A 26,871-nucleotide genomic window follows, 5' to 3' on the forward strand; every position below is an offset into this window, starting at 1 on the left:
CTCATACACAAATCAACATGATCAATGACGGTTGAGAACGAAAGTTTATGACAATAGGGATGAAATAAGCTACACAATTGTGAATTTTTGCAACATCCCAGCAGCGCCTGCATATAGAGTAAAAAGTAAAATAACAAAAAAACCGAACTATGAGGACAATTCAAAACGAACAATTCCTAATCAAATGACGAAATCAAATGCTCAAACACATCAAATGAATGGATAACAACTGTCATATTCCTGACTTGGTACAGGCATTTTCTTATGTAGAAAATGGTGGATTGATTCTGGTTTTAAAGCTAGCTTAACTCTCACTTTTATGACAGTCGCATAAAATTCCATTATATTGACAACGATGTGTGAACAAAAGTCTAAAATAGGGGTACAGCAGTCAACATTGTGTTATAATCTTAATCATTATGACAACAAACAAGTATGTCAACAATTAATTGTTTTTGGCATTTAACTAGCTGTCAGTAACTGCGAGTACTCTCATATCGTACTTTCTTGTTAATTTGGCCTGTTGATACTATTTGTATTGCTTTTTTGTTATTAAATGTTTACTTATTCAGGGTTATATCTGGTCTATATACCAGCTTTGATAAGTGTTTGGTATTACTATAAATTTTCACTTCTTCGTACTATGAATATCAAAATTATTTATTTTGTAATAATATTTCCTTTCTTCATTTAAACTGTATACCTAACAACTAAATTATTTTCATTAACCTGTGTATGATATTATTGTAAATGACGGATTTTTGTTCAAGGTTATTGTTGTTTTTCTGAAATTGTTTAACATTTCACAGCGGTATAATACTGTTACTTTAATTATTCATCCCTTATTTTATTGATTTTGTATTTACATTGTATCATAGATCAAATTTATTCGTTCAGTGTATGTTCACTTGTGTTAATATGTCTTTTGATTGAGTTAAACCATTTCAATTGATATTTTATAGTGTGTCTTTTTATATTGTGATGTTACACTATTGTTTCAGATAAGGGTGAAGGTTTGGTACCATTAAAACGTTTAAACCCGCTGCAATTGTTTGCACCTGTCCTAAGTCAGGAATCTGATGTTCAGTAGTTGTCGTTTGCTGATGTGGTTCATAAGTGTTTCTCGTTTCTCGTTTTTTATATAGATTAGACCGTTGGTTTTCCCGTTTGAAAGATTTATTCTAGTAATTTTTGGGACCCTTTATAGCTTGCTGTTTGATGTGAGCCAAGGCTCTGTGTTGAAGACCGTACTTTGACCTATAATGGTTTACTTTTATAAATTGTGACTTGGATGGAGAGTTGTCTCATTGGCACTCATATCACATCTTCTTATATCTATAAACAGTAAAAGCAATAATTAAAAATTCAAATAAAAGAATTCTATAACACGTTATTGTAAAATAAACAACATCAGCACCTAGAATCTATACTTCAAGACCATCGTGTATTATTTGCGAAGTTGATACTGAATATTTATCAACAAGGTCTTGGTATTTTCCGCTGAGCTTTTTAAGAAAAACGGCGAGACGTTCCGTGACATACCCCTGGTTCATCAACTTTCTGCTCGAGTACTATCCTACAATTGAAACGATATTACAGAATTTTCATAACATGATTTTCTTAGTAGAGGGTTGCTGCTTACATGGAAGCCATTTAACCAAGCGTTCCAAATGATAACGTTGAAGTCAATTTCTAGTTGTCTATGTACTGTTGTGTGGCCTTCTGTGTCTTTTCGTCGTTTTTTCTTAAATTCCCTTTTCTCTAACCGCATTAAAATGACTATGTGTGCAAAGAATAGTTCATAATATTGAATTTTAACGTAATATATATATATGTGTTCTGTGTGCTTGAATTTGACAATAAATAAACATTCAAAAACTTATCATATCAAACTAAAGGTATCAAACATAGTGCTTGACTAAACTATCAAACTTAACCCTTGAACTGACTGACGCCTTATTTATGTATAATTATATTTTGTTGTAATAGCACGATATAAAGTAAATAAAGAGTGTTCACCTTTAACATGTTAAACACTTTATAGACTTAATTAAATTTTATTTCATATTTTGAACTGTTTCATCGAATTCAATATAATTACAAAAAGGCTGTCATAGAGTATTGAAAACAAACTTTTGATGCTGATCGTAATAAATCCAGAAAAGTGAATCACAACTGCATACGCATTCAATGTTTAATGTTGGTTTCTTTAACCAATTTTGTTGAAAATGCAAACATCTTTATGTCGTATTTTGAAAATGTGTTTTATATCACATAGTAACCAAGCAAATTTACTCGGAATATTGCTGTTACGTTATAATTCTATGATTCTTAAAAAACAAATCCCAAAAAAAAAAAATTCCTGCAACAAATCGTACCGGTTAAGATTGATTTGAACTTTGTAAAACGTTTGAGAAACGATAAGACCTTAAGGACATTTGAATAGGGAAATGCAGTCGCCTTATATTGACACTTTACTTTAAAATCTTACAAACACACTTAATCACGAAAAAATTATACTGATCAATATTCTATGAAGAAGAAGTAAAGGCCAAATAAAATCTGCTGCTTTGTTTGCAAAGTATGCGGACACAGGATCTGTATTGTAATCAAATTGCCATAAAACATAATCAAATAAGAAGAAAAAATATCAATAACCAAATTAAATACTTTCGGCCTATCAAGAAAACTATTTAGAAACACACTTCGACTGCACTTCTTATTGTATCCCAATTCAAATTGGGTCTTTTTTGCCGACTATACGGTATGTTTTCTTTTTTCATTGTTAAAGACCGTACGGTTGTGTATTATTGCTTACAGACACTTTATATGAATTGTAGAGCATAGCTGTACAATAGGCAATCACACCTCGCAGAAGTCGCAGACTCGACAAAAATACTCAAAACATAAAAGGAAACGATACGTTGAGTTCGACATGCATGTACTGTTTAGACTTCTGTATTGAAGACACTTTTTTGTATCCCTCTGGGGAGAAGTTTCTATATGTCTTTGACTGACAGCATGTTTTCTTTAATAAAAATGTCTCTCATTAAGGAATGTTCAGGAGGAAATTCAATCTTATTCCAAGTTAAAATAGTAACTAGTTACGAGGAAATTTCGATTTAATGGAAAAGACAATGCTATGGCATCGGCGGTCCGTTTATGTCTGACGGAATCAATCTTACCGTAAGATCCAAGTGAGATATGTTTGAGCCGCAGACATGCAAGAACTTAAAAAGAAAATAGCGTAATAAAATCTATCATAATTACCATAAATTGTCCTCAAAAAAGGGTTTTGCTTTTTGCCTAATGGGAAGAAAATTACAATTTACTATTTTCGTCCGTTTTAGGTCCCCTAGATATGTCAAAAGCCTTTTCAAACCCAAAACAAAATATGCAGGAATATATATTAAAAATTAAAAGTATGGTTTATTTCGTGAACTGTTAATTTTCGCGTCAAACGATTTATTAAATTACTGAATTTTATTTTTTTTTTCAAATCATAGATAATTGTTCCCAACAAATATATTCATTGGTGAAGTTTATCAGGTAATTGAAAACAATATTTCAAATTGATACCAGACCTGAACATTGCATTGGCTCCCTAATAAACAGATTATATCTTCAGCTTTAAGTTGAAATGAATAAACAAATTGTTTTAGATGAAATGTCGATGTTATTTCCTTAATCAGGAGCCAAAATTATGTGTACACAAAATTAAAACAAAATTCAAAAGAATACATTCTAAAAAAATTACAACGCGTTTTATAGATAATTATATTTAAAAACATGCCGTGGACAACATTATAATGATCATTGCACAAAGCTTAGCGCATTTGCATGAACTTTGAACATGAATTCACTACAGTCATGACAGTAAGAATACGTGCAATTTCGAATAAAAAGTGATTAAAAAATTACCAATTAACATTTACAATGTATAAATGTATATACAAAAATAGAAAAAAAAAAATAGCAGTTTTACTAATAGTTAACTGATTTTAATGGATTAAAAGGTAAACTTGAACTTTATAAATGCATACACAAGTATAGTATGCTTAAAGAATCATTAAATATATTTATGCACAATCTATAGCTTTCTTGTGTCTGTATAAAGAGTAGTTTTATTTGTTAAAATGCTGTATAATATTACTATTGATACACTAAATTGACATTATCTAAATCTCTAATTTTGACATACAGTACACTCTTGTGTTATGATTACATGATTACATGATTGTGTTTATTCTAAAAGTTTGAGGCGTGAATAAATGTGACAAATAATACAAAATTCAAAGAAAAAATAATAAAGGTGTCATTAGACTAAACAATGTAGTTTTGTCGAGGCATTTCTGCGTTCTTGTTATAAAAAGTATGACTGGACATTGAGAAATGTTTTTCTTCTTCTCCTTAGTACTGTTTTCATACAGTTGGATGATCCTATATATGGTTGAAAACATGACATACGTTTATGAATATATAACAGAAGGAAAGAACATTTCTAATGAAAATTAAAAAAAACTGTTTCAATGAAAAGACTAAATTATTTGGGTGATAGAAAATGTTCATGATGTTAGAGTATTTGAAACTCCAATTTTCTGGTTTCTGTAAAGTGAAACATTCGAGATCTGTGGAAATTTCAGGGGAGACGTCATCCATGAAAATATTAGTAAACAAAGCGATGTGTACCAGGACTAGACAAAAAAGGCATCGAGAAAAACATAGTGAACACTAAGGTTATGAAAAAATTTTAAAACATGCTTATCAATAAAAAATAAATTCGTATTTTCCATACATTGTGTAAAAACAAACAGCGTACTTCATTAACACACCCCATTACCATTGGTATCTACAAATCCCCCCCCCCCCCCCCCCAAGCTGCCATTTTCACCGTGTAAAATCTTTCTTTTAATCTAAATGCTGATGAGCTATTTCAAATAAAGTTTGATCCAGACAGCAAGTTCTAATCTTCATCCTACAACAAATATAACCTCATAAGAAAATTGCTAAAATGTTGTCAAGCATTAGTTCAAGGAATTTTCAAATTTAACCCAAGTAGAAAATGCAAGCAATTACATTATATTTTTCCTACGCATTAACGTTCGTTTTGATGCAACGTCATTAACGATGTCTGGACAACACAGAGGACTGAACTAATCGGATGTATTGCACGTATAAAACTCAGCTACACAGTTAAGCTTATCAGCGACGCTCGAGTCGAACAGTTTCAATGACAATGCCAAAGCAAGTACAAGGAGCATTGAGGACCCAAAATTCCAAAAAGCTTTGTCAAGTACGATTAAGGTAATCTGTGCATGGGGTAGAAATCCTTAGTAGAATTATCGGTTTGTTTTATACAGGGAAATCACGTGAATACATTGCAAACAATGTAACTTTATTTACTTACTAATGAAATCCCGGCTTTAAGTATTCGAAATAAAGGTAGGTAATAAACGATGGATGTGAAAACGCATCATACTGTTGAGCATGCTTAGATAAGGTTTGATACCAGATTTGCAGCTCTTGAGACCAATGCAACAAAAATTTCATCTATGGCTATTATGTGTAGGAATACAGAAGTATTCGGTTAATAGGTAGTTAAGGGGCATGAAAACGCATCACACAGTAAAGCATGTTCACATGAAACTAGATACCAAAGTTAAGGAAACTGTTTCTGAGAAAAAATGCGTCAAACGTGGAGAAAAATTAAGAACTGATATTTTACTGGTCTAAGCAACAGAAATACACACGGGTTAAATTTCCAATTTTAAAGGTATTTTCCGGAAACTGGGTTTGTTTTTATTCAAGGTTTTGGTAAAAAGTAACTTCTAGTGAGATCTGATTTGTACATGTAAGGGGGTAAACATCAGTTATATCCCCAGCTACAAAAATCAAATGCAGTTTGAATCAATACCATTCGCCAGATTTCTTATTTCTATAATTGTCATGTAAAGCTTTGAGCTCTCAATCAAACAGAATAATGCAAGGAACTGATGACACCAAAACACGCTATTATCAAAGGACAATGCAACAAAAATACAAAAACTCGGTATGACCGGCAAACATTAAAAAAAAACGCTAAGCCAGCTGCTTTATCATGTTTATATGCAATATAATAATGAATTTGAAACGTATAAATACATTGGATTTTGTTTCCTTGCATAACACGTGCAGTTTAAATGATCTAAACAAAATTGTGTCACCCTGGAATCGGAGACTAGTACGTACGTTCTTAAAGATTTATTTAATAAATTATTCAACAGGGAACCAACTGCAACTGTACAGACATGTTAATAAATATAGCATGTTCCTACTGATTCAAATCGAAACCATTACTAGCACATCTTGTTTTGATACCAACATTTAATGGGAATGTTATCTTGTTTTTGTTAAAATTCTTAATTCGAATATGTAACTGTTTATTCGACCAATTTAGCTTGACATCATCCACAGCTTTCAAAATGCTTTTTGATACAAGATATCGAATCCTATCAAATATCTGAAAAGGAGTTATGCCAACAATAGGATCAAGTCAATATTATTCTATTTAGTCTTTATAATTCTAGACGGTATTATATAATATCAAGGATAATGGTTTTTATCAAGATTCATATTTTTGCACTTAATTATCTCTTTGCATTCTTTTTTCTCAGAAATTGATACGTAGGAAAATCCAACAAAACACCACCAATGTCACAAATATATCAATTCTATAGTAGTTTTATTCTTTTATGTTCTGTTTCAACTGCAAGCATATTCAACAAATACATACATCATTTTTAGCCATGGCGCTGTCAGTTTATTTTCGACTTATGAGTTTGAATAACCTTTTTGTATCATTCGATTCTTTTTTTGAAAATGTTAAAAAAAACTTTCAAGAACAAATGGTATGTCTGAATAGTATTAAAATGTATAAAAAAAGGTTGAAGCATATGCGTTCAAAAGAAGAGAAAGTAACCGTATTGCTTACCTTCATATACAACTGAGCATACCGCATCTGACATAATTGTTATTATGACTGCTCAGAATCTCGTGCCTCAGTTCTAAGCATTTTTTCTCCAGCTACCTCAGCTGCAATTATAGTCAACAAATTAAAATGATTATCGGCATCAATTATATTGATACATCAATGTGTTGCTGCCTTGCATAAGGTTTCCGGTTACATTCATATTATCACTATTGAAATTGAATATTGAAGATTATAATATAAAAATGTACAATCAACATTAAAAGAGAATCTTTTGGTTGGTTTCAAAACATATCTAGCTTAAAAATCTCTCTATGCAACACGTTTTGCATGAATGCAGTTGAGGACTATGACAAAAAATTGACATTAACACAAAGGGTACTAATGGTCGACATGTTTTGCACTGAAATGAAGCAGAATTTCTACAAACATTCTCAAAGGCAAAACAGGAATATTGTAAGTTCTTTAATTGAAATGTCATATATATTGATGATGTTCTGTTACTCAGTAACCCAGTTTTTTGGGGGTTGCTTGCAACTCATACTCCAGTAAACAATAAAAATAAATAATTGTATTGTTTGCATCCAAGTTTTGTAAGTATTTTACTGTTATAAAGTGTTTATGGGAGAAGACTTTGTACGTTTGATTAACTTGTGTTTACATATCTCAATTATTACGTACCGTTCGTTGCGTACACATAAACTGCTAAAACAGATTTTTGAGCAAGAACGAATGATATAGCAACTACAAATTTTTACGGTCAACATCACGTATTGGTTCACCAATACGATGTGTCTGAGGTCTCACCTCACTAACGGCATGTTTTCATTGTCTTAAACCTTTTGATACACATGTACAAGAACAGTTGCTCTATTCATCACCCGTGACTTGACCGACTACTTACTGTAATTTGTACTTTTTCAAAGCCAACATTAAATATTAATTAAAAACTTACAATAAATACAAAGTTAATAATAAAGTACCTCCCGCAGACTTTGATTTTCTTTTATAGCAAATCACTATCACAATAGCAATAATAACAAATAGGCAGCCCGTTGGAATTATACTTGCTATCAATATGGTTTTCATCATGTGATTATTTTCTGGAAAACATATGCAGACAAAAACAAGAAGTTACGTTTGCTAGAGTCTAAGCAAGTATTGACATATGTTAATCATTTGTATGTATTGCTAGAATACTTTTAACATAGTTTCAGAGGAGTGTTGTTATCTATTACTGAATGTTCACTCAATATATTCTCACTGACTTGAATCATCTCAATCAATTATTGTTTTGCGGACGGAATCTGAATTTGCTTAAAGATATAAATATTAACGATACATCATCATGATCAAAGGCAAAAGGTGAGTTAGTCCAGAACAGAAATACAAGCAATAATTGCATGCATTTTCACATATAATCAGACAAATGACCTTCTGGTATCACTGAATGGATACAATATTGTTATCAATACTACAAGTCGTTGTTTTGTTGAGAGGAAATCATCATCCCAATTCAATCAAGATGCATCAGATGTCAGTGAATGTACTTGAGATCCTCCCTCGGTTTGTTTAGGGTTCGTTTACGATCGGTCTTTGGGTTTTTGTAAGTAGTCATTTGCTGACTGTTGTTGTTATTTTGTCATTTTTCATTTTTCATATTTTTTACCATTATTATAAATCGATCTGTTTTCGACTTCTGTATTTTGATTCTCCTTTTGGTATCCGCCTGTTTTGTCATAATGTAATGTATCTCACATAGATTCTTTTCCAGTATTTTGTTCATAGGTTTAATTCAAAACATTCATATAATATATATAAATGGATGTTCTATTGTCAAATGCTTCAACTTGTGCTCACCTTATAACAACAGAAAAAGTGTCCCTTTAAATTAAAATCGGAGCTTCATTACACAAGCGTACTCGTCAACATTCAATTATTTTGTTTTTAAATTAGTGCCACATGCATTGGAATTGTTAAAGGAAAAGTATATTTAATTGATTTTAGGATCAAATTCATTGATTTAGTTTTATATGATGTAAGTATTGTACCTTAAAAAGTATGTGGAAGTCTGGTCATCGTGAGTAGAGTTATAGGAGAGAATAAATTCTCTTTTCGTACAGTTCGTGTAGTGTTTATATTAATTTCTTATTATCTCTTGATCTTGTGACTGTAATTTATTTAAAGACTTGACGGAAATGAAAGCGTGTGTCATTTGATAACGATCAGAATATTGAAACATGAACAAATATTAACACTCTAAATCATAAGCTTTCGTGTAAGCTGATGTGAAAATCTATGAGGAAAATGATAAATGCAGACATTGAGTGCAAAATCAAGAATAAATCAGGAATATTGTCCTTTAGAAAGAATTTTTGATTGACGTATATAATACTGATATTAGTTTGTACTCATAACAAAACAGAATGTAGCGATAACCGTTCATACACCTAACAGGTGGGAAAAGAAACTGTGTGTGTCAAATAAAACTTGACATGATGTTTGCAAAAGATTAAACATTCGAAATTCCATTTCAGGTATCATTTATTTCAAGTGTTATGAATTACTCACATGTACATTATCACCAAGTAACCAGTCCATGTCGAATCTACGATAACGAAAACCGAGATCCTTTTTTTCTTCACAACGATAAAGTTCATAAAATTTCTATGGATAAAGGAACCGTGTTCGTTTCTTCACAATGGGATTCACAATAATTCTCCAACTGCCATTGATACCACAAAAAAAGAACACTCATTGCAAATCTCGATTGAACAGAAATACACAATATCCCCCAAAATGAGGTCCAATATCATACTCCGAATGCAACAAAATGTCATTATAAGTACACCACTAGCAGGTCAATTGAAAAGAGATACGCAAAACCCCACTTAAGATTACACTTTTCCATAGCTAAGATCGAAATCATCCGTCTTCATCAGCCTCTTCTGTTCTATAAAGAAGAACAGTGCTTTCCAATTACAAACTTCAACATTTACCAATACATGATGGATTTAATTTTTTTCAACGTATATGGCTCTTTAGGATACGTTTTCAAAGTTGCAAAGTTGACCTTAGTTAAATTTGGCTATTTCTATGCATTATTTGGTCTAATAACTCTTTAACTTTTTCGGTTCTTATACATCTTTGTCTTTCAGATATTCGTCTTTCAGCGTTCATGATGAAGGTATATCCAGAAAAGCGCTTTGTACGCATGAACGCAATATATATATAGTATAACGTGTAGTTTTAATATTTTGTCAAGATGTACCGACATTGGACAGTATTTTAGAATTTTGAAACAACTATGTTTCGTTGTTTTATTTTCATATAATTGTCGTTCGACTTGATAATGATGATGGATGGCTGCTTAACGTCCAGTGGCAACTTGATATGCATATTCAGGACGAGAACATGTTGATGAAATATGAATATTTACCCTGCTTTGTACTAGACCGACACGCTGAGACGGATTTTAACATGCTAGTTCACAAGGTAACAGTCCACAGGAAGACATGTCACCTTACCCGGACACATTATTCTGACTCCGAGCCGATCAGTCTTTGCTCTTACTTCTTAATGCCGCTTGCTTAGCGGAGAAGCAGTTAATACCAATTTTAAAGTCTTTGGTTTGACCAAGCCGGGGTTCGAACCTACGACCTGCCGAACTCGAGGCTAACACGCTATCACGAGACCACCGAGGCGGTTGACTTGAAGTGTTGAATTGAGATAACTCTCATTCATTGTATAAAAATGTTCAAATTTAAGTAACATCAATCCTATTTAAATCACATGCATTTCAATGACAATTGGTGGCAATTGAATGGATTGACAAAAACAGCAAACAATACTAGTCACCGGTCAATAAAGTTGTAAAGAGTATACATTTACGAAAGGACAATATTGCTTACATCAGATATATGAGAAAAAAATGTTTTTTTCACATATTATAACTTGTCTATTGCACTAGCATCCAGTATTTAAAAAAAAAACTAATATCAATCGAAACAGTAAGATCACAATTAGGTAATGCAGAATGTATTATTCTTTCAAATAGAATATTTTTAAGTTACCGACTTTAGACTCCGAAGTACATGTCTCTGACAAGTAAGATCAACTAAAGTTTCTGTAGTAAAATCAAGCTTACAATCGGTACCACGTAGAAACAAATATTTTCCGTTGATTGTGTTGTGTATAGAAAACATAAGACAGTTATTTTTTTCCTAAAATTGCAACGATTGTAAGCCAACTACGTAGTAAAAAATCGGAAACATGAAAATAGTTTATTCAAAAGTACAATTACAAAAACACGAACTCCGAGGAAAATTCAAAACGAAAAATCCGTAATAAAATGGCAAAATCAAAAGCTCAAACACATCAAACGAATGGATAAAAAAACTGTCATAATCCTGACTTGGTACAAGCATTTTCTTATGTAGAAAATGGTGGATTAAACCTGGTTTTATAGCTAGCTAAACCTCTCACTTGTATGACAGTCGCATAAAATTCCATTATGTTGACAACGATGTGTGAACAAAACAAACAGACATAATAGGTAAAAATGTCAAAAATAGGGGTACAGCAGTCAACATTGTGGTATAATATTTATCACTTATTCAAAATTATACCTTTACAAGCTTGAAACGTCGTCAATGGTATCGGATATTCTTTAATCAAATGACAACGTATCTGCGGTTTTATGTTACAGTGGTTAACTTCACAGTTCAAGAAGACCTCGTAATAAACGCTATGTTTAACTATGGAGGAATTGGTGCATTGGTAATGTTCATTCTGAAATTCAAACAAAATAATCTCCTGCACATTTTCAATATATACAGATGGCTGTTTTTGAAAGTTTGGCTGCAACTAAAAACCAATTACAAACGGGCTATCATGTTCTAATTTTAACATCTATACTACTTAAATAACGAGGCCCAATTTTATGGTCGGCATGACGTAAAAACGACGAATCAAATAATTCAACTTTATATACATTATTTTTGTATAAATAATATAGGACAATGGTGTTGATTGAAAATTACACCATTTCAGGCCCTTTTGTTTTCCACATAATTAATATTACCCATAATTAACAAGATCTGGATCGAATCCAATTACCATACCAATCGTATACGTCACATATAGTTTCTGGTTGTAGTATATATATGTATGTTTTGTATCTTCCTCCTTTAATAGGGGCATCACCATGAGTTATGGTGTATAGGAGGACATTAAACACAGCCGTTTCGGTACTGATTTAATATGAGCATTGGCCTACCCAGTTCTCCAGGCTGGTCGTGACGGGTCTTACTACCAGAAGTAGTAAGAAAACCAGGACGGGTTCAAACAGAAAGATTTTGAAAGCAAAGAAAACTTCGCACCTCTTATAATCAGCATGGCTTTATCAGATGACAAAACGAATACTAAAAATCCAGGCTAAACATTAGGCGTAGGTACTTAAATTCAACCACGGACCCGCGATGTCGCGGGTGTGTTCTAGTAAAAATGATATATTAATAACTAATTCAATACCCAATCTTGTTGATGGCCTACTATACGGTATGTGTTTTTGAAGGCTTAACAGTTGTCTACATAGATTTAGCAATTTTCATCACATTTTTATGCACTTGTTTCTGCATTGCCCGTGTCTGTAATGACGTTTCGGGATTTAAACAAATGCAATCTACTTAGAACCAGTAAATATTTTCTTAGTCAGTGATTTCGTTACCACAAAGTAATTCATGTTTTGTTTGTCATAGGTAAGACCGGAAGATTGGTTGTATCCGGAAACATATTTTACAGGCGAAATATCACATCCTCGTTACACGTAATACGATGATAAAGTTTGAAAGTTCATAAAATAAGATACAATAGTGATTACATACATACATGTACAACATGCATTGGACCAAATTATTTTTGGACCAAATACAGGTTCTATAAGTTACGGTCTCGAATAAAGCTTTTCGAACAGTTACTGGCAACTGATTCTTGCCCTCTTAGAAAGCATGAATTTTGTATGTTCGTCAAATGATGAAGGACTGCAGCTCGGAACCATGGCGCAGCTTTCTTTTTAGAAATCAATATCAATCTGTTGTTGGTGCTTTCTTGGTGTGTCGTAAAATATCAAATTATTTCGTTAAAGCGTACAGGTGGATATACATGTAAGCAGAAACTCATTTGTTTATTATATATCGAATTACAAAAGGATATTTTGAAATCAATGTAATTTCTAGGGAATACAATTTGAAACGCTTTGGTCAAACGGTTCATGAGTTACAGCACGGACACGACTGGAAACACCATTTTTCAATCTGTCAAGTACCATAACTTCTGAACGGTGAAAGTGAAAATCGTCAATATCTAACTTGACTTCCATTGAGTCAGCAGTAACACCATATTAAAATTTGAAAAGCTTTGGTTAAACGGTTCATGATTTACAGCACGGACACGACTGGAAACACCATTTTTCAATCTTTCAAGAACATACCTCCTGCACGGTGAATGTGAAAATCGTAAATATCGAACTTGACCTCCATTTTGTCATTATTACCAACATATTAAAATTTGAAAAGATTTGGTTAAACAGTTCATGAGTTACATCACGGACACGACTGGAAACACCACTTTTCAATCTTTCAAGAACCATAACTCTTGAACGGTGAAAGTGAAAATCGTCAAAATCGAACTTGACCTCCATTGTGTCATCAGTAACAACAAATTAAAATTTGAAAAGCTTTCTTTAAGCGGTTCGTGAGTTACATCACGGACACGACTGGAAACACCATTTTTCAATCTTTCAAGAATCATAACTCCTGAACGGTGAAAGTGAAAATCGTCAATATCGAACTTGACCTCCATTGTGTCTTAGTAACAACAAATTAAAATTTGAAAATCTTTCGTCAAACGGTTAATGAGTTACATTACGGACACGACTGGAAACACCATTGTTCAATCTGTCAAGAACTATAACTCCTGAACGGTGAAATTAAAAACCGTCAATATTGAACTTGAACTCCATTTTGTAATCAGCAACAACATATTAAAATTTGAAAAGCTTCAGTTGAACGGTTCATGAGTAAATGCACGAACACTGTTTTGCAGTCGTTTTATAGCTAGCTAAACCTCTTACTTTTATGACAGTCGCATCAAATTTCATTATATTGACAACGATGTGTGAACAAAACAAACAGACAAAAAAGGTAAAAATGTCAAAAATAGGGGTACAGCAGTCAAAATTGTGTTATAATCTTTATCACTACAAAAACAAGCAAATATGTCAATAAAGACAAACAAAAATGCATATAAACAAAGCACATTAGAAAAATGAACGACAAGAATACAAAAATTTACCATAGCACAACAACACAATGACGGGATGTACACATACCGAGCCACGAACAGAAGCTGAACAGTTAAAGTAATAATTTACAAAGACAAATAAAAGAATACTATTAACACGTTATTAAGGTGATAAACAACGTCAGTACCTAGAATCTATACTTCAAGACCATCATTTGTGACGTTGATACGGAATACTTATCAACAAGTCCTTTGTATCTTCCGATGAACTTTTTTAGAAACAGGACGAGATGTTCTTTGAAATACCCCTGGTTCATCAACTTTCTGCACAGACACTGGTGACGTTTTACAAAGTCTGGGTAGCAGATGCAAGCTCTTGAATACCGAATGAATTGGGAAATGTATATCCGATATGCAGGTAAAGTTGGTATATTGCTACTAAGGTTTGGGAAATTGATAATTTCAAAATTAAAATCATCTCGTTTGTCATAGATTCTGGTACTGGGATGACAAAGTATGTCAAATTCGAGGTGTAAGTCTAAAAATGAGGCAGAGGAAGCCTTGTCTGCTGTTTCTTTAATTTCTAGTTCTGGTGGATATATTAATGGAACCAAATCAGAAAAGATTGGATTGTTAATGGAAAGAACATCATCAATATACCTGATTGTGAAATTAAACGATCTGGCTTCTTTGATCTTCTTGTTTCTGTGTCTGAAGCAACTCCGACTCATATGAAAATAAGAAGAGGTCGGCAAGTAGAGGCGCACAGTTCGTTCCCATAGGAATGCCGACAATTTATTGAAAAGGTCTTCCTCCAAATTCAACAAATATGTTGTCGATAAGAAACTCCAGCATAATGATCACTTGCTCCTATGTGTAGTATGATTTACCCTTTTGTTCAATATTAACAAAATATGCCGTTTTGTATTCAAAAGTAATAAATTTATAGCGTATGCTACCATTTTTATGTTAAAAAGCATTGTGGATTATATCTTTTATTTTTCAATGGTGGTATATAGGATTGAAAAATCAAAAGTTTTGATAGAACTAATTTCAGAGAAAGATCGAGATTTACAATTATCCAGAAGTTCTTTAGAGTTCTTTTAGAATCCACATATGGTAAATACCACTACGCGAGTAAACAGTTTCACGGTATTTCTGAAGACCCTCTTTCACTGCGGACAGAATCTTTGTCAATTTAATAGACAGTTCTTTAGTCGATCATGCAGATGAGCCGGCATTGTACCGTTGTGTGTACGGAATTTTGTGAAGCTTAGGTATCCAATACAAACAAGGTAAATCCTTCGTTTTATTCAATGTAATGTTGATTGAAGCCATGAAGGACTTATGATTCGGCAAAATCTCATCCTTGTCAAATGATATGTTTTTGTATGTGGGATTTCCTGAGTGCTAATTTATTCCTAACTCTTTTACAGGACACTCGTAGTAGTACGATTTACATACAAAGGCAATAGTATTTGAAGCTTTGTCCGCAGGAACAACGACATACGTATCGTGAAGAGATAATAGACATTTCACAGCCTTTTTGTCTCTGAAAACGGACTTTGGTCGATGATTCACACATATTTTCAACTTATGAATGCGACGTTTCATCAGAGACCTGATTGTTTTGACCCATTCTGACAACTTGTCCAGTTCAACTTCTTCTCGTTAAGCCCATACTCTAGCGTTGTCCTCAATGGAATCCATAATTATTTTGAAGTTATGGTTCCAATTAATTGTTGGGGTTGTCTGAGCATGAGATATCACCTTTCGCAGATGTTCATGTTGAATTATGTTTAGATCCCCAGTAAAAACATGGCCAGAGGGGATGTGAATATAAGGCGAGTGGGAACAGTCACATGTCATAGGTGTTTTTTTTTTAGGTTATGTTCAAAATCAACGTCTTGCAATGCTTGCTTAGTTAAATACTTAAGGTGCAATGGTTTTGGTGTAACAGTAGGATACAATAGGAACAGACTGATTTTGAAAATAAAGTGGATTTTTAGATGTTACTTCCTTGTGATGTAGAACGTTGCTTATGTTGATTGAATCAATTCCGTTATTGGTAAACTGAACAAGAAGGAATTTCCTTTTTTCCTCATGTAAAGGTTCCAATCTTACTGGTTTAAAAAGACGGAAAAGAGTTACATCACAAATTAAACTGACCAGTCTGTATATTGGAGAAAATATATTTATACATCCTTTGTCAAGTGCATAATCTCTCAAACATTTTCGAAAATTAACAGGCAGTTAAAACAGAATAGTTTTAATGTAATGTAACCCTAACAGTTGCTGAAGATGTGAAAGAAAGTCGTCAAAGCTCCTAGAGGGCGATCCAGATTTGGAAGACTTTTTTACATAAGGCCGATGGTAATGGTTTGCCCATGACTACGTGACTGTGTGTTTTAAAGTAGTATTAAATAAGCTCATTACATTTACATCACTGCAGGCTGGACTTGACAAATTTTCTACTCCGTTGATGTTATCATTGCAACCATATGACCTTGCAGTACCTAGTTCGTTTATCCAGAATTTTTTTTCTATCTTTTCGGAAATGAGTACTTAGTAAAGGGCTATTGGTGTTGTGATAAATTTTTCTCGATGATGTGTACTTTCGTAGATAAAGGATCATGGTCCGGTGATTAAAATGGTTATGAAGAACCCTGAATTGCGGATCTTTATTATCAGACCGATGATGATTCATCCTTCTACGCAAAATGTGTCGAGTTTTACCAACATAAACTAGGCCACACAAATTACATTCAATTCCGTAAACGTCATTGTCCGTGGAACAGTCCAGAGGCTCAAAAGATTTAGTATAATACGTTTTTCCTGTTAAGTTACTAGTAAAATCAGGAGTCGTGATTAACATATTACAATGTACATGTCTTGCACGTGCTCCCTTTTCCTTTTTTATGTTTACAAGAAGAAATAATTGGAGTTGATTCATTAGAAGCAGTTGTCTTTAAACAGTCGAAAATATTAATAGAACATGGTTTTAATTTATGAAAAGTATCTGAATTTTTAAAATAGTAATTACCTTCTGGCTGAACTTAATTCAAATGAGGGGTATCCCGAAGGATATTCCGCGGAACGCACAAATCAAATGCTACAGTGTTTCGTGTGGCAGAAGAGGACCTTGTAAAAGATACTTCATGATTGACATCTTTGGACATCATCTTTTTAAACTTTTTCTTACCTCTAATTTCATTATTTTGCAATACATCATTCAAGTACCAAACTGTTATTTTTTTATTATAAACTATTGATAGGGCCATTTTTTGCATGCAAAGCTCCCGTTTATTTCTGTATTAAAATTTAGATAGAGTTTACCTTCATAATGTTAGCCATGACAGTATTACAAGTTCGTTATTAAGCCAAAGAGAATATATTTACAAATTTACTTTTACAAATTTTGCCTTTGATGGAGAGTTATCTCATTGGCACTCATACCCCATATTCTTATATCTATAAAGTATGCAATCATGTAAACTTGACATACTTACCTCTAAAGCTAAATTACAATTTGGCAATGGAAAAACTTTTGCAAAATGAAGATGAATATATGTTTGGCCACTGCTAGAAGTGTTATACACAATATTTGTTGTTTCAACAGTGGGAATATCTGCAATAAAATAAAAGTCGTGTATAATGAAAAGTGAATGTGAAAGTTACCTCGACTTACAAAAAAATACCACATGCCTTGAGCAGGAGGAAATTTTCGAATTGAAATTAAAACTCAAAAAGGTGGACCTTTCTTTTGTAGATTAAAAATGAGAAATTAAGATTTTTTTTCATTTTTTTTTTCCAAATTAATTGTAACCTTACGATATAAAAAGCTTTCGTATTATACATGTACACTTGTCAACATACCGATGCACATGTATGAAGTATAGAACTACTATAATTGTACAATTTAGATATAGTGTATATAGTGTAGGTATAACTTGAACATGTTGGGTATACGCCAAATGAAAAAAAAGGAGATTGCAACTCATTGACCCAAAAAACAAAATGTCATCTAGAGGTCAACATGCAATATACAGTCTTCAACAATGATTAAGCATCTGTTGATCTCTGTTACAGAAAAGTTGTTAACAAAGATCTACAAATTATACAAAATTCCCTGGATTGTATAATGAAGAAAAACAATTGATAGCAACTGATTGGGGACGGACATTCGACCATATGGGGGGGAAAACATCTTTTTTAACATAAACACCCCCACCCCCTTTTTTCAATCTGAAGTATGTTATATCAAAAGTTGACAAAATAACGTACGATAAAAATCAATAAAGAAACAAAATCGACTATACGGTATAGAAGATATTAACCCCGCCACATTCTGTATGTGTTTGTCCAAAGTCAGTGGTTGTCGTTGGTTTCAGCCGGAAATGATTCACGTTTTGTTTAACAAGTCGGCACCTTCAATGTCTGACTATACGGTGTGGGTTTTGATCTTTGTTACAGCTTTATGGTGACCTATACTCGCTTACATCTTAGTCATTTGGACACAAACGAATACTCGTAGTTAGGGAAAGCAAGCTTCTGAATTTAAGTTTTTTGCCGTGTCGCAGTCTAAAGTCGGTGGATTTACTCCGGTCGATCCGGAATACATTTCACAAGTTAAAGTCATAAATTGCAAGATTGATGATCAAGTCAAAAACCTCCCGGACGCAGTATTTGATAACGAGTAAGGGGCCTGGTTAATGCATCACCACATCTTTTCACCTGGGTACATTAACTATTTTCTAACAACGAAGGCTCAGGTTGGAGAAAGTCCTCGAATCTCTGGGATTTTCGACACGAAAATTGTTACCACACAACCTTTCACAGGCGTTTGGCAGAGACATACAAGAACAGTACTGGTATATCACATATCATCTATATGTCTCTACGACGAACGATAATGTTTTAGAAATGCATACTTTGGGAAATTTTAGAAAAAATGTATTGATATATGATTTACATGAGGTACTAGTAAAAAAAAAACACGCAATTTGGTGGTTTTTTTTTTAATAGTACATGCATTATATAAAAGAGATGTCAGCTTTTATGTCGAAAACTCATTTTTCTGAGTACAATAAGTCACTGTACATGTATTCTCGAAATTCACAACATCTTGTTTTAAGTAACGTAAGTAACTGTTCTGCCAACCCACCTACTTTGAAGATGTTCATTAAAGATATATACACGTAGAAATATTAACATTCTTTGATTCTACTGGTTTACACTAGTTATAGAATTACAGAAAGTCAGGATCGAGTCAGATTCACATTGTATAATATAAGCGCTGGTCGTCTTAGTTGATATTTACACACTATTTGTCTTAATCTACATTGAAAAGGCATACAGATGTACAGTACATGCTTCTGTTAAAAAATCAAGTTAAGGAGTAAGAATATGGTAAGAAATTAATTGAAATGTATTATTAGGATAACAGCTGTAAGGAAAATGTATTTTCAGAGTTAGGCCAGCTGTTGTCGGGTTGGGCTAATGTGTTGCCTACGTCTTTCACTTGCAGTGAGGAATGAGCTTTAGCTTCACACTGTAAGTCCCCATGGTGTCTTTGATATTAGATATTGCAATAAAAGTGTGTTTTTTTCTTTGTTAGGATTTCTCTTTTTTTGTGTGTAGGTGATACCACTAAATTTACGTTACTCAAATATAACTGTTATTGGTTTTTAAAGATCATATAGTTGGGACTGATTGTGTTTTCATCGCCAATCACTTAATGTATACGATTTGAAAAACGATCAGCATTAAGATTATGATATATACGGTCAGCCTTCGAACATACGGTTGTAGCTACTCGGGTGGTTAATTGTAACATTTAGGTATGTGCTAATATCAACAGACCCTCAAACAACCAACAGCCTCGAACTCCGGTTTCTGTAATCGTCGATAACACAGTAATGACAGTACCTGATGTACCTGTATCCATATTGCATATTGACTTAAATTGACGTGTTGAAACCTAAGTTTGGATATTTTCAGCATAATATTTTTTTGCGTTTTCATTTTTTACCCCCCGGAAAGAGTTTAATTTCTAAATCACTTGCGTTTTTGCCTGTACTTATTTCGTAAAACTTTTTTATAAATCAATTTTTCAGCTTAATAAAACAAAGAACATTAATATGAACAAGTAATAGCTTTTCTAAAAAGCTTGCCGTTTTTTTAAGCGTGTTATGTTCAAAACAAAATTTTCGCTTTGTGGTTTCATCCATTCAGGATATTGCTCTGCATATAAATTGTAATTGGGTGATAAAAAATGAAACAGAGGAAAGGCCAATATAGTATTTTAAGGGTTACAATTTTCTTTTTGTGCTGTGGTCATTTTTAACGCCTGGAAAGAGCTTTTAAATTTCGAAATCACTTGCGTTTTTGCCTCTACTTATTTCGGATAACTTTTTTTAATTATTTTTTCGGCAGACATGCAAGTTTTACTCTTTGTTTTCTCTCTCTGTTTGAGAAAAGTATGATCAATATCTTTCAATAAAAGTCTCGATAAACAGGTGACGTATATTTTTTAGTATCTACTTGAAGTAGCTGTAGTCTACTTGAGAAAAAAATCCAGGGTGTTGTTCGGCTAAGTTTTTTTTTTTAAATAGGTCCAAAGTTGGGGTATGACACCCTATCTCACCCTTACATTAGAGTTGATAAAAAATTCCTTACATCAATACTTTTGTCCGCACTAGGTGCAAACGGAAGCTAAAGACATAGGGCCTGCTTGACCAAAATTCCAAAGTGGGGTTTAGCACTTTTTTTAAACAGATAATTAATATTTTCCTTGCATACCATACTTTGAGTACAAAGAATAAAAAGTAAGCGAAATCCACTGGTTCGGAAGTAGAATGTTTCGTCAGAACAGATTTGCCTTACAATAATATATTAAAGCACGAGCGCAACTTTCTATTCTTGTAATGTAGAAAAAATATCACTTTTCAGGAATTATTTGACAGGATACCGAGAATATGGAAAGCTATTTCACACAATGTCACAAAAATAATTTCTGATGGAAAAGTCAATACGATAACCATGTTACAAGCAATTTTGCCAGCATTTATATAATTTCATAATTATTTACGATTATATATACACTCAAATGTGACGTGTTGACTATTAAAAATTTAAAGCGTGCAGCACGCTATTTGGTATATTTTAAAGAGAATACAATTGTCTTTAAGCACTGTATCTAAACTACACCGACAAAAAATGTTTGCACTCAATGGTATCTAATATCCGGCACGGTGACGGAACATTAATAGACAGAGAAAAGGTAGGGTTCTGTTTATTTATTTGCTATTTTTATGATATCGAAGAATATATATACATTTGTACATATATAACTATTTTCTATTGTGAGATGTAATATTTTCTACAACCGTTCTAGATTAACGGAGAAATAAGTAAAAATGCATGTCAAAATGACGAATTGAGTGAACCTTGCCTCGATTTTGTTTAATATCTTGCTAAATTGGTCACATTGTACGGAAAGAAAGGTATGAAAAGAAAGATATTGACATGGAGATTGCAAAACTAGCCACTTTAAGCACCTCAATACTTGTATTTCAGTGTATAGAACGAAAGAAATGGATCATGTCAAAATGGAAGGAGCCGGTTTTGTCAATGTTGTTTACTACACAATCACCCGGTTTTGTGTATGTATATCACCCGGTTTTGTTTTGTTTTGAAACCACAAATTTATGAAAAGCAACGCTAACACGGATCTAAACATTTTCCATCGAAAGAAATTCAACATATATGTTATTGTAAAACAACTTCACTTGCGTTTTTTCAACAAAAATAAGTACTACATATTATTTATACAAGAGCGTACGCACTGACATGTAGCGACTGCTTGAATGATCGTAATTGAATCTATTTTGAAGATCTGAAGATGAATAATTTAATAAAAGTATCACATAAACTTAACATTGTTCATGAAACCAGAAAAAAAAAAGTCAAGGTCTAATGAAACCTGCCTGACGGACATGAACATATTACAATCATTAAAACCAACCCAAAAAAATACAACTTAACATTTACCAATTAATTAAGAAAATAGGTTCAAGGTCACATAAATAGTCATGTGGCCATATGAGCAAATATAGTTGACCTATTACTTATGGTATTAATAGAGATACGGACTTTTGTGTTACATATTTGTTTTTCATTATATTTTTGTACATTAATTAGGCCGTTAGTTTTCTCGTTTGAATTGTTTTACGTTTGTGATTTCGATGCCTTTTATAGCTGACTATGCGGTATGGGCTTTGCTCATTGTTGAAGGCCGTATGGTGACCTGTAGCTGTTAATTTCTGTGTCATTTGGTCTGTTGTGGAGAATTGTCTCACTGGCAATCATACCACATTTTCTTTTTTATATTGAACACGAAATGTTAACCTTGATCATGGATATCAATCATTATCAGTGTGACATTCACAGCTATTCATTTTGAAAATGAGGTCAAGGGCAATGGCCATATGACAGATAGAAACATCGTAAGATAAAAGACCTGTGTGCGAGGTTTGTTGTAGTCAGGCCTTCTAACTTCTGACATATAAAGTTTCATACAAACAGTTCAAGCCGCCACGAATTTGCATCCCTTGGTCTCGCATTTCAACGATTCAAAATATCAATGTGAATTTTTAGAATAAACATTTCGCGGGTGTCACTGTTTTCTTGTTATTTATAAAATTCTAAGTTGGTATACGATTTAGTTATATAACATTAGTGACGAATCCAGGCGGCGTATAGGTCGCACGCCCCCACCCCCACCTTTGATGGCCCCCAAAAAATTAAATCATGTTTTTACGATTTTTTTTTTAGCTTAAAATCGCCAGTCCAAAAAATTGTTCGCCTCGATATGCTCGGCGGTATGTAAGTTGTTTGAATTACGCCCACTTTGAAAAAACCTAAATCCGTCCCTATATATTGCCAATAATATATTGACCAACATCAATGTACGATAATCATAACACAATGGAGAGATAACAGAACCGTTTATTAATAGAACTATTAATAAAATAATCACTATTGCATTTTCCTAATGACCTGAGACTATTATACAAATCTATACTTAGTATTATCATGGAAGTATTATATTGAGTAAAGTCAATATAATACTTCCATGGTATTATCCTTTTCTTCCCATAAACATTCATTTTCTATGGCGATTCTGCATGCATATACATGTGTCTTCTTATCATGTCTTATAATAAACACTAAGTCTTAAGAAGATTTATTTCAAACGATCATAGGAAAGATTACATCCCTTGGTAGATTGGATCACTTATGAAGATAACCATCCTGTTGTGCAAGAAAATAACATATCAAATGTGCGTGTTTCAATTTTTAAGACCGTAAACTGTAATTTCAAGTTTGATCACTTACATTTACATATTTCATATAAAAAAAAACGTATAGAGAACTTAAACCTCAATTTGAGTTATAACCTTCATTTCTACCTATTTCGCAGTTAAAGTATTTTTTTAAATGCAAAACAAAATTATTTTTTTTTTTGTTCCAATAAAGTAGGAATTCAAGTGTTTACAGATTCAAATAAATAATAAGTTGTCCTCTGAAAGAAATCGTTTTCCAACAACCCACCAGACTCTTTTTAAACGCCAAAGTTCAATTATGTTATGCGATTATGCATTTTTTTCTTTGACAAAACCGGGTTCTGCCTTGTGAAATCTAGGACAAAACCGGGTTGTACACATTGACAAAACAGGCTCCTTCCATTTTGACATGACCAATTTCTTTCGTTCCATACACAGAAATACAAGTATTGAGGTGCTCAAAGTGGCTAGTGTTTCAACCTCAATGTCAATATCTTTCTTTCCGTACCTTTCTTTCTGTACAATGTGAACAAGTTAACGAGATATTAAACAAATTCGAGGCAAGGTTCATTCAATTCGTCATTTTGACATGCATTTTTACTTATTTCTCCGTTAATCTAGAACGGTTGTAGAAAATATTACATCTCACAATAGAAAATAGTTATATATGTATATATATTCTTCGATATCATAAAAATAACAAATAAATAAACATAAACCTACCTTTTCTCTGTCTATTAATGTTCCGTCACCGTGCCGGATATTAGATACCATCGAGTCCTAACATGTTTTGCCGGTGTAGTTTAGACACAGTGTTAAGGGCATACGATACAGTTTCGATCCCACGGTGAACTTTTGACGAACATTTGCATACAAGCTAATTTTCATCTAAGCAATTCAAATATGTAGTAAAAATATACCTTCATGTGCTACTTTAAGAGATAAATGGAGCCAAAATTTTAGACATTTACTCAAAATTCGGTATTTTTTTTTACATTTTTATCCTTTAGATAGACATATCTAACTTTTTTGTTTCAAAAGATAAACACACTCGGATTTAAAAAAAAAACTTTGGAAAATCTTCTTCACATAAGTATGCTCTTAATTTGTATAACAACTCTTTGGAAACAATTGATTGTTATCAAAGTTTTAGGATTGTTAGAAAAAAAACGGATTTTTTTGCGTTATATGTAAAACTATCTAATTTAAAAAAATTTCATCGGTGACTTTTTCATAAAAATTGGTACAAATAATCTTCATGCGGAATCAAACCAAATGCCATTTTTAAAAAGAGGGGTCCATGAACAACTTTTCAAGTCGAATCAGTCTGAATGATAAAAATCAGTCGAAAAATGCATCTTTTCCCGATATGTACAACAATTTAAGTTAGCGACGTCATTACCTTCCATGTAACTGTATCGTTTGTCCCTAAATTAATGAACAGGAAATAAATTTTAAAATTCATTGAATAGTGTATTCGACTGCTTAAAAATATATTAAAAAAGTTTTAGTGGTTATATATTAATAGAAAACGTTTTAAATAAATTTGAATCTTATGCAACTTTTGGGTTTATAGACATAACTGAAAACTGACTGCTAGCGTAGTGACTGCTAGCTTTAGCCTGGTCCTACTACACATGTATCATGATTTTTTCCAGGCTCACTTACGGATACGCTAACATACAATAGAGGCATCCCAATATTACCCTATCAGACGATAAGAAAGAATTTACTTCATACATAATAAGTGGCGCCGTAGTGGTAATCCGACTGTGCAATAGTCCGACGGTCCAATGGTCCGACGGTTCGATGGTCAGTGGTACTATAGTGACTATCCATTACTGGTAGACCGGAGTTTCCTGTTTCTGTATAGCATATATTTCCTGACCTTTGTTTACTTTAAAATTACTATTTTTGCTTTTTGCAATTGAAAAAAAAAAATTGCGATATCTATAAAAATAAAAAAAAATAAAGGGAGAAAACATCACAGATATGTATGCACTTTTCTTAGTTTTGTGAGAAAATCATAAAACCTTTTATGCAGATTTCTTGCAGACAAATTCGCGTAGTTTTAGGTTTATTACGTGCATCTGTAGCTCAGTCGGTTAAGACAACGTAGCCATAACAAAAGTATGAGAGGTTTTAAGTATAGGTTCCGAGTTCGTGTGATCAATTTTTGTATATATACATTGTTGGCAGTTGTTTTTATACGACCGCAAAAAAAAATTTTGGGATCGTATAATGGTATGATGTCGTCGTCGTCGTCTGCGTCGTCGTCCGAAGACACATTTGGTTTCCGGACAATAACTTTAGTTTAAGTGAATGGATCTCTATGAAATTTTTAAAGAATGGTCAATACCACAAAAGGAAGCTTGGGATTGATTTTGGGGATGATAGTTCTAACCGTTAAGGAATTAGGGGCCCAAAAGGGGCCCAAAACAAGCATTTTACTAGTTTCAGGATAATAACTTGTGTATAAGTATTTTGATTGCTCTGAAATTGTACCACAATGTTTAATACCACAAGTAGAAGGTTGGGATTTATTTTGGGGGTTATGGTGCCAACAGTTTAGGAATAAAGGGGCCAAAAACAAGCATTTTTGTAGTTTCCGGACAATAACTTGTGTGTGAGTGTATGGATCTCTCTGACATTGTACCACAAGGTTCCATATTAGAAAGGGAAGTCTGGGATTGAGTTTGGGGGTAATTGCCCCAAACTTGGAGGAATAAGGGGCCAAAAAAGGGCAAAAACAAGCATTTTTCTAATTTCCAGACAACAACTTGTGTTTAAGTGAATGGATCCCTCTGAAATTGTACTACAAGGTTCCATACTACAAAGGAAAGGCTGGGATTGAGTTTGGGTGTAATTGCTCTTAGGAGGGATTCAAAAAGTTTGGGGGGGGGGGATTTTTTTTCCAATTTTTTAAAGGGGTCATTATTTTTTTTCAAAATTTTTTAAATTTCAAATTTCTGAAAAGTTTCAAGAAGAAAGAAGAAACCTTCAATTGCACAGTATTGCGCAATATATTTGTAAGATCTTTGACCACATTTATTTTGTGTCAGAAACCTATATTATGTCAAAAATGTGATCACAATCCAAATTCAGACAGTATCAAGCTTGAATATTGTGTCCAAATTTGCCCCAACTGTTCAGGGTTCGACCTCTGCGGTCGTATCAGGCTGCGCTCAGCGAAGCATTTTATTGTTATTGTATGCGATTTGGGTATTTTTAAGCATGTGAAGTATCAGCATTTGG

The 26,871-nt window shown here is 33.0% G+C and overlaps 1 protein-coding gene across 3 annotated transcripts in view; it reads right to left on the bottom strand.

Annotated features, from left to right (window-relative positions):
- Positions 1-4,865: 4,865 nt before the first annotated feature.
- The window catches only part of LOC127717961 (uncharacterized), a 54,351-nt gene continuing 32,345 nt past the window's right edge, over positions 4,866-26,871 (bottom strand). The window contains exons 3-7 of one of the 3 annotated variants that reach the window (XM_052223844.1): positions 17,779-17,897; positions 11,596-11,758; positions 7,951-8,070; positions 6,993-7,071; positions 4,866-4,975 (exon numbers count right to left, since the gene is read on the bottom strand). In XM_052223844.1, the coding sequence (XP_052079804.1) occupies positions 7,013-7,071; positions 7,951-8,070; positions 11,596-11,758; positions 17,779-17,897 (461 nt within the window). In that variant the 3' untranslated portion in view covers positions 4,866-4,975; positions 6,993-7,012. Of the gene's footprint in view, positions 4,976-6,970; positions 7,072-7,950; positions 8,071-11,595; positions 11,759-17,778; positions 17,898-26,871 lie in introns of all 3 variants that reach the window. The other 2 variants (XM_052223843.1, XM_052223845.1) reach the window with 2 other exon arrangements.

Source organism: Mytilus californianus, unplaced genomic scaffold (genome assembly GCF_021869535.1).
Source record: "Mytilus californianus isolate M0D057914Y unplaced genomic scaffold, xbMytCali1.0.p SCAF_10, whole genome shotgun sequence".
Classification (NCBI taxonomy): domain Eukaryota; kingdom Metazoa; phylum Mollusca; class Bivalvia; order Mytilida; family Mytilidae; genus Mytilus; species Mytilus californianus.